This window comes from Tachysurus vachellii, chromosome 20 (genome assembly GCF_030014155.1).
Source record: "Tachysurus vachellii isolate PV-2020 chromosome 20, HZAU_Pvac_v1, whole genome shotgun sequence".
In the NCBI taxonomy this organism is placed as follows: Eukaryota; Metazoa; Chordata; class Actinopteri; order Siluriformes; family Bagridae; genus Tachysurus; species Tachysurus vachellii.
In genome coordinates, this window is record NC_083479.1 from 21815978 (window position 1) to 21825977 (window position 10000).

At 46.5% G+C, this 10000-nt stretch overlaps 1 protein-coding gene across 1 annotated transcript in view; it reads left to right on the forward strand.

Moving 5' to 3' along the window:
* Positions 1–10000, forward strand: part of adamts6 (ADAM metallopeptidase with thrombospondin type 1 motif, 6) — a 75123-nt gene that overhangs the window by 55497 nt on the left and 9626 nt on the right. The window contains exons 19-23 of the mRNA XM_060896084.1: positions 866–1029; positions 2542–2680; positions 5375–5504; positions 8593–8797; positions 9222–9398. Coding sequence (XP_060752067.1) covers positions 866–1029; positions 2542–2680; positions 5375–5504; positions 8593–8797; positions 9222–9398 — 815 coding nt within the window. The remainder of the gene's footprint in view (positions 1–865; positions 1030–2541; positions 2681–5374; positions 5505–8592; positions 8798–9221; positions 9399–10000) is intronic.

Sequence of the window (10000 nt, forward strand, 5' to 3'; positions counted from 1 at the left end):
AAAGATTCATTTGTATGAAGTTAAAGAAGCAGTGTGAGATTCTGCAGGTGACATATAAGTGCAGCTCATCTCAGGAGCTCCCATCTGTCAGACTGCAGGCCAGCAGCACTAATCAGTCACGCTGAGTTCTCCTGTTCTTCCAGTTTTGCTTGCGTCAGCACCAAGAGCTCGTAAAAGCATTGTAACTAAAATAAGATCTTTTTAAATGGAGTGACAGGCACTAAACCAAACACAGACGAAATCAGGGAACTTCTGGATTGTTCTCCTGAAATCGAGCTCCATCTTAATCAGGACAGGGTGAAGATGTGGAGATGTGTGTTGTTCCTGGAGACAGGACCACTGCTTTGACGACACTGCTGGAACGGTTCTGAGGAAGGTTTGTTTCAGACCTTCAGCTGAGCATCCTTCTTCTCTCACTCTCTTCATCATGCTTTCTTCATCTCTTGTGAGGAGAGGAGCATAATGAGCCATGATGATGATCTGACGACACACACACTCATACACACACACACACACACACACTCATATACACACACACTCATATACACACACACACACACACACTCATATACATACACACTCTTACACACACTCACACACACACACACACACACACACACACACTCATACACACATGTACACACACACACACACACACTCGTACACACACATGTACACACACACACACACACAGATATCAGCTGAGGGCAACAGTGAATATGTAAAAATACAAATATGCCAGAATTCATTGTTCACACGATATAATGTGTAAATATAATATAAAAGTGTAAAAACCCCAGATGCGGTTGGAGAAGCAGTTTCTCAGAACTCTCCGACTCTCACAGTGTCGTCTCCTCTCACACAGCTTTGAAGTCAGAGGGAAACGATTATTACATCAACGGCGCATGGACCATCGACTGGCCTCGCAAATTTGACATCGCAGGAACGGCGTTTCACTACAAGAGACCGACGGATGAGGTGGAGTCTCTGGAGGCCCTCGGGGCCACCACGGAGAACCTGATCATTATGGTACGTAGTTTACAAAGTCATTCAAATAAAGCACTAAAGTGTTTACCACAGCGGAGAAGAAGCAGGATCCTGAGCAGAAGGTAAAGGTTTCTGTAACGTGGTGAAGGAGTCTGCAGTGACAGAGCTGTGTACAGTCAGAGGTGTAAAGTGACTGCTGAGGGAAACACTGACAGAACACAAGACACAACAGGAACTAACTCACTCCCACATTATATCTCACTATAAATGGATAAAACATTATGATGTCATTAGCTGCTCCATGTTAATAAAGTCACAGTGATTTTAATCATTAATAAGCACTAATATACAGACGTGTACTAAAGAGACAGTAAAGAGAAGCTTATAAATAAATCTGTGTGTGGTGTCTGTCACACTGTGTGTAGGTTTCTGTTCAAGTATGTTAGAGAATCTGCTGCTTCCTGTTTTTCTGTCTGTTAAGTGTTTTCGTTGTTGTTGTTTATTACACAACGTGCTGCTTTCTTCATTTTTTGGTGAAGAAGTAAATTATAAAAAAAAATAGTGTTTTGTTCTGACTCAATAACACAAAAGTAAACTACAGAGGAGTAGAGTAATCCAGCAGGAAACACACACACACACACACACACACACACACACACACACACACACACACACATACACATACACACACACACACACACACACATACACACACACACACACACATACACACACACACACACACACACACATACACATACACACACACACACACACATACATACACACACACACACACACACACACACACACACACACACATACATACACACACACACACACATACACACACACATACACACACCCATACATACACACACACACACATACACACACACACACACATACACATACACACACACACACAACACACACACACACACACACACACAACACACATACACACACACTCTCCGACTGTGTTTGGCCAGACAGAGGTTTTCTGTGCGCACACACATATAGCTGTTAAAACCACGAGCCAGAGTTCAAGTGAGGTTTGTGCACAGATGTGGACTTTATTTAGAGAGAGAGAGCCAGACAATTTCAAACAGAGAGTGTGTGTGTGTGTGTGTGTGTGTCTCTGCACTAACAAACAGCCAGTAAACAGTCTCCACACACACTGCAGTCTCTACAGTGACACAGAGCAGGTTTTATCATTCTGTATATATTTCTATTTTTGAATTTTTAATTAAGACCCCAGAGCTTTAACCACATGAGCTACAACTGCCCTACAATTACAAACTGTAATTTATTAAACCAACCACGTGTTCATAGTTATAATTAATATTGTGGAAGTGAGTTCTTCTGTACTTCTGTTCTCTCAGCTGTAAACAGTGTCCTTTAGCACAGTCTCTGTCCTGGAGATGTTCCAGCTCCTCAGTGCTGTTCTACAGAATTAATCACCACTGAATTAATGCAGTAAATGGTGTTATTTTAGAGAAGCATTGGTTTGAGCTGATCTCAGACCTGTGCTGATGTGGACACTGTGTGCAGGTGCTGCTGCAGGAACAGAACCCCGGAATCAGTTACAAGTTTAATGTCCCAATCCAGCGCACAGGCAGTGGGGACAACGAGGTGGGCTTCACCTGGAACCACCTGCCATGGTCAGAGTGCTCAGCCACCTGTGCAGGAGGTGAGATGCACACACACACACACGGGTGCACACACACACGCACACAAGCATGCATGCACGCACACACACAGGCACACACATACATGCACACACACACACACACACACAGGTGCACACACACACACACAGGTGCACACACACACACGCATACTCACAGGTGCAACTCACACCTGTACAGCTGCAGGTAGAAATCAGAAACCCAGATACAGGTGTGTTTGTTTATTTGATATTTGAACTCTTCCACATTTTGTCTTGTTGTAACATGAAAAACTGGAAAACTGGATATCATTTTAAAAACTCAAATTCATGATGTAAGATGCCAGTTAAGATCATCTCAGTTCCAGGATGTAAAATTTCAAAATGTGAAAAAGTAAAGGGGGGCTGGGGGGTGAATACTTACTCCTTTCTCTGCTAAATTCAGGGCACAGTCTGAGGTCTGAGATCTGATGGTCTGAATGCCAGAACCACACATTAATGTGAGCTCTCACCTCAAACACAACCAGACCGTGCTCAGCCTCGCCAGACACAAATGGCTTCCTTACAACAACAAATAGTTTTCCTTTTCTACTCGCTTTTTTCCTCTCAAGCTGCAGCCACTGAAAACATTCAGAGAGCTCAAGATACACGCTTAAAAAAATGCAGCACACAGAAGTGTAGTGTGAGAGAAGTGATGCAGAGTGAGAGGGGTAAGGGGGTGGGGAGAGTGAGAGGGGTAAGGGGGTGGGGAGAGTGAGAGAGGTAAGGGGGTGGGGAGAGTGAGAGGGGTAAGGGGGTGGGGAGAGTGAGAGGGGTAAGGGGGTGGGGAGAGTGAGAGGGGTATGGGGGTGGGGAGAGTGTGAGGGGTATGGGGGTGGGGAGAGTGAGAGAGGTAAGGGGGTGGGGAGAGTAAGAGGGTAAGGGGGTGGGGAGAGTGAGAGGGGTAAGGGGGTCGGGAGAGTGAGAGAGGTAAGGGGGTGTGGAGATTGAGAGAGGTAAGGGGGTGGGGAGAGAGAGAGGTAAGGGGGTGGGGAGAGTGAGAGAGGTAAGGGGGAGGGGAGGTAAGAGGGGTAAGGGGGTGGGGAGAGTGAGAGAGGTAAGGGGGTGGGGAGAGTGAGAGGGTAAGGGGGTGGGGAGAGTGGAGAGGTAAGGGGGTGGGGAGAGTGAGAGGGGTAAGGGGGTGGGGAGAGTGAGAGTGGTAAGGGGGTGGGGGAGTGAGAGGGTAGGGGTGGGGAGAGTGAGAGAGGTAAGGGGGTGGGGAGAGTGAGAGGGTAAGGGGGTGGGGAGAGTGAGGGGTAAGGGGGTGGGGAGAGTAAGAGGGGTAAGGGGGTGGGGAGGTGAGAGTAAGGGGGGGGGTGGAGAGTGAGGGGGTAAGGGGGTGGGGAGAGTGAGAGAGGTAAGGGGGTGGGGAGAGTGAGAGGGGTAAGGGGGTGGGGAGAGTGAGAGGGGTAAGGGGGTGGGGAGAGTGAGAGAGGTAAGGGGGTGGGGAGAGTGAGAGGGGTAAGGGGGTGGGGAGAGTGAGAGAGGTAAGGGGGTGGGGAGAGTGAGAGAGGTAAGGGGGTGGGGAGAGTGAGACCTCAACCCCCGGAGAGTGTACACTCAGTGCCCCTGAACTCCACCTCATTTACACTATGGAAATCCTTATGGAGGAAGACTAGGTGAAGATTGCAGGGAAACTAGAGGAAGACTAGGTGAAGATGTTTTGTAGTAAAGTTGTATGTTGGCAGAGCAGAAGCCCTTCGTCTGAATTCCACAGTGACGATTTAAGCCTCTGCCTTTCTTAATGCTAAAAGCGCTATAATGTTGGATGAATCCTTTAAGGCTTCTACATCACAGCTGCACCAGTCCACATTCTTGGCTTGAGTTTGTTCTGTTTTTCACACCGCTTCATTGTTTAAAGTCCAATCACAGGTTTATTTAGAGAAGTCTTATTTAGAAAAAACTCACAACAGCACTGGACTGGAAGCCAGACTCCCAACTCAGTCTTTTTTTATTGCATGATGGTGCAGGGACACAGAAAGAAGTAAGTCTGAGCTCCAATCTGACTCGCCTCATTATTATTACAGCGTCACTGTGAGTCAGCAGCAGACAAAACACACTCTGACGGCTCAGAGGACAGGACGCCTTCTCACTTTCTCACAATAATAATGGGTTTCCTCGACACGGCTGATTGGGTAGAATATTCTTCCCCCCTTCTCTTTCTCTCCCTCTCTCACACACACACACACACACACACACACGGTGGCCTTGCAGGCCGCCCAGTCTTGGCATTCATCAGATTTAACTTCAGCTTTTCATATATTTTTTTCCTCTGGAGGCCCTGTGCGGCACGGCACTGATGGCTCGGTCTGCTGAGCACACAGTGCAGCACTGCTGGCTCCGACTCACCGCACTGATCTCGCAATCAAGAGCCAAAGAAAAGAAGGGCTTCTCTGTAAAAGTCATTCAGCAAGACACTCACTTAAAAACTGAGGCATTTACACACCTAGAAATACCACTGAGGGGAACATTATCCAGCTCTGTCCTTCTCTGGGCACCGAGCGCTCGGTCAGCGGGCGGCTCCCCGGAGGAAGCGGCTTGTCCTGAGAGCGTGCAGGCCGACCGCATGCACACACAACAAAACACAACACAATACAACACTTCACTTTGCAGTCGTCTCAGAGACAGGCTTCTGGAACTCACAGATAGGATGTGAATTTGCTGTGACTGTGTTCACAGGTTCACAGAAACAGGAGGTGGTTTGCAGAAGGATGGACGACAACTCGGTGGTACAGAATAGCTACTGTGATCCTGATGGAAAACCGCCGGAGAACCAGAGGCCCTGTAACACAGAACCCTGTCCACCTGAGTGAGTAGTGAGTCCACCTGAGTGAGTTTACTGTAGGAATCATGGCATGTTGAAGAAGATTCATCTCCTGCTCTTTAGCAGGTCTGCTGTGATCATGTGCTGGTTTAAACTCAACATCTCAGGTTTATAGATTCAGCAAAAATCCACTTTGCTAAAAATGATCCAAATAAATAAAGAAATAAATAAAGAAAGAAAGAAAGAAAGAAAGATGATTTCAGCTTTTCCATTCCTGATGTCTTGAGATTTGTTCTCACTCCAAAGTTCTGAACATTTCATACCTTACCTGCTTAAGCAGAAAACACTCAAACCCCAAAGAGCAGCACGATTTATTCCTTCACTTGTCAGTTATTCCAGATAAAAACATACGGCAAAAGAGGAAAAGAAAAAAGCTTCCGCATCAGGAAGAGTGTTCAACTGCGTTTAATCATATCAGAAAATAATTTTTTGAAGTCTTAATGGAACAAAACCCTGTTTCCTTACAGGATGTGTTACAGCGTGTGTTACAGTGTGTGTTACTGTGTGTTACAGCGCGTTAAAGCGTGTGTTACTGTGTGTTACAGCGTGTGTTACTGTGTGTTACAGTGTGTGTTACTGTGTGTTACAGCGTGTGTTACAGCGTGTGTTACTGTGTGTTACAGCGCGTTAAAGCGTGTGTTACTGTGTGTTACAGCATGTGTTACTGTGTGTTACAGCGTGTGTTACTGTGTGTTACAGCGCGTTAAAACGTGTGTTACTGTGCGTTACAGCGTGTGTTACTGTGTGTTACAGCGTGTGTTACTGTGTGTTACAGCGTGTGTTACAGTGTGTGTTACTGTGTGTTACAGCGTGTGTTACAGCGTGTGTTACAGGGTGTGTTACAGCGTGTGTTACAGCGTGTGTTACAGGGTGTGTTACTGTGTGTTACAGCGTGTGTTACAGCGTGTGTTACAGGGTGTGTTACTGTGTGTTACAGCGTGTGTTACAGCGTGTGTTACAGGGTGTTTTACAGCGTGTGTTACAGCGTGTGTTACAGGGTGTGTTACTGTGTGTTACAGTGTGTGTTACAGCGTGTGTTACAGTGTGTGTTACTGTGTGTTACAGCGCGTTAAAGCGTGTGTTACTGTGTGTTACAGCGTGTGTTACTGTGTGTTACAGTGTGTGTTACTGTGTGTTACAGCGTGTGTTACAGCGTGTGTTACAGCGTGTTACTGTGTGTTACAGGGTGTGTTACAGTGTGTGTGTTACAGCGTGTGTTACAGCGTGTGTTACAGCGTGTGTTACAGCGTGTGTTACATTGTGTGTTACTGTGTGTTACAGCGCGTTAAAGCGTGTGTTACTGTGTGTTACAGCGTGTGTTACTGTGTGTTACAGTGTGTGTTACTGTGTGTTACAGCGTGTGTTACAGCGTGTGTTACAGCGTGTGTTACAGCGTGTTACAGGGTGTGTTACTGTGTGTTACAGCGTGTGTTACAGCGTGTGTTACAGTGTGTGTTACTGTGTGTTACAGCGCGTTACAGCGTGTGTTACAGCGTGTGTTACAGCGTGTGTTAATGTGTGTTACAGGGTGTGTTACAGGGTGTGTTACAGCGTGTGTTACTGTGTGTTACAGCGTGTGTTACAGCGTGTGTTACAGTGTGTGTTAACTGTGTGTGTTACTGTGTGTGTTACAGCGTGTTACAGCGTGTGTTACAGTGTGTGTTACAGCGTGTGTTACTGTGTGTTACAGCGTGTGTTACAGCGTGTGTTACAGTGTGTTACAGTGTGTTACAGCATGTGTTACAGGGTGTGTTACAGCGTGTGTTACAGCGTGTGTTACTGCGTGTTACAGCGTGTGTTACTGTGTGTTACAGGGCGTGTTACTGGGTGTTGCAGGGTGTGTTACTGGGTGTTACAGGGTGTATTACTGGGTGTTATTGTGTGTGTTACTGTGTGTTACAGGGTGTATTACTCTGTGTTACAGGGTGTGACTATGTGTTGCAGGGTGTGTTACTGTGTGTTACAGGGTGTGTTACTGTGTTTTACAGGGTGTGTTACTATGTGTTGCAGGGTGTGTTACTGTGTGTTACAGGGTGTATTATAGGGTGTGCTACAGTGTGTGTTGCAGTGTGTGTTACAGGGCATGTTATAGAGTGTATTACAGGGTGTATTACTGTGTGTTACAGGGCGTGTTGCTGTGTGTTACAGGGCGTGTTACAGGGCATGTTGCTGTGTGTTACAGGGCGTGTTACTGTGTGTTACAGGGCATGTTACAGGGCGTGTTACTGTGTGTTACAGGGCGTGTTGCTGTGTGTTACAGGGCGTGTTACTGTGTGTTACAGGGCGTGTTGCTGTGTGTTACAGGGCGTGTTACTGTGTGTTACAGGGCGTGTTGCTGTGTGTTACAGGGCATGTTACAGGGCGTGTTACAGGGCGTGTTGCTGTGTGTTACAGGGCGTGTTGCTGTGTGTTACAGGGCGTGTTGCTGCGTGTTACAGGGCGTGTTGCTGCGTGTTACAGGGCGTGTTGCTGTGTGTTACAGGGCGTGTTGCTGTGTGTTACAGGGCGTGTTACAGGGCATGTTGCTGTGTGTTACAGGGCGTGTTACTGTGTTTTACTGTGTGTTACAGGGCGTGTTACTGTGTGTTACAGGGCGTGTTACAGGGCGTGTTACAGGGTGCGACTGTGTGTTATAGGGCGTGTTATAGAGTGTATTACAGGGTGTATTACTGTGTGTTACAGGGCGTGTTACAGGGTGTGTTACTGTGTGTTACAGGGCGTGTTACTGTGTGTTACAGGGCGTGTTACAGGGCGTGTTATAGGGTGTGTAACTGTGTGTTACAGGGCGTGTTACAGGGCGTGTTGCTGTGTGTTACAGGGCGTGTCACAGGGTGTGTCACAGGACATGTTACAGGGCTTGTCACAGGGTGTGTTATAGGGTGTGTTACAGGTTGTGTTACTGTGTGTGTTACAGGGCTCGTCACAGGTTGTGTTATACAGCATGTTACAGGGTGTGTCAGCTCTCTGTTTTAAAGCACAGATCACATTTCGGCATGAAGCAAAAGTTGTTGAGATGATGTCTATAAGTCTGTAAGATGTTTGAGAACTCAGATGATGTGTAACTGTGCTCTAGGTGGTTTATTGGCGACTGGTCTGACTGCAGTAAGTTGTGTGATGGAGGGACAAGGACACGGATGGTTCTCTGCGTCCATAAACTCGGCCCTGCAGATGAAGAGAACCTGGAGGACCTTCACTGCCTCACGCATCGACCAATCGAGCGTGAGAGCTGCAACAACCAATCGTGTCCTCCACAGTGGGTTCCTCTTGATTGGTCTGAGGTGAGACCATCATGCAGGTTCTACTCCAGGTTGGAGAAATCTGTCTACTCTCTGAGAGATTAAACATTCTGAGATCATTAAAAATGTATGTAGTTAGTGAAGGTGAGTGAGAGCACAGTCCAGGCTTCTGAGGTTCTTCTGGTTTACAGCCATTAGGATCAACTGCAGTATCAACATTCACAGTGAACACACAGTAGGAACAGATACTGCGTTCTAAACCAGAATATAGTGTAATAGTGAGCTGTAGCAAACAGAGTGATCACATGACTGTAGTGAACCAATCAGATGTGTTTAACAATGACAGTGAAGCTCCTGGACCCAAGAACCCGAAGACTTTACACTTTACAGCTGCTTTACAAAAAGAGGAGTGTTAATTAAAGTCTTGTTTTTGTGTGTGTGTGTGTATGTGTGTGTGTGTGTGTAGTGCACTCCAAAGTGTGGCCATGGCTTTAAACACCGCATCGTGTTGTGTAAGAGCAGTGATCTGACTAAAACATTCCCAGCAGCGCTGTGTTCAGAGCTCAGCAAACCTCCGGTGAGGATACGCTGCAGTCTGGGCCGTTGTCCTCCTCCACGCTGGATCCCTGGAGAGTGGGGACAGGTACGAAACGGACTACACCGATCTCCATCACCACACTCACAACACACCCGTCTGTCTGCCTGTGTTTGTGTGTGTTTGTGTGTGACTGAGTGAGAGGTGACCAGTGGTCATAACATAGTCCTGAAGATGAGGGGAGTATCAGGGCCAAGGGCATAAAAGAGCATCTGTCTGTCGGTATGTGTCTGAGTGTGTGTGTGTGTGTGTGTGTGTGTGTGTGTGTGTGTGAGTGTGTGACCTGCACTGATCAGACACGTTCGTGTTTTCTACAGCACTTTTGACCTCAGGCTGCTTTTGTACTTTAGAAGCATTTCAGTTCCAAACCCAAAAACAGCTTTGTTTTTAAACTAAAAACTGAAATAAAAATGATGACAACATAAAAACACTCAGGCTTGTGTTATAGTTTGGGTTTTTCAGCAGATGTTTATCACCAGACACAAGGACGAACTTCAAATACACTTCACATGAGAGAATTAAAGCAAAAATAATTAAAAATAAAAAACTTTATAGATTTAGAAGTTTTATTTTTTATGTGGACTATTTCAGTGATTTAAAAAAATCCTTCCAGAGTTTCAGCAGCTCATACAGTCTAGTAGATCAGACCT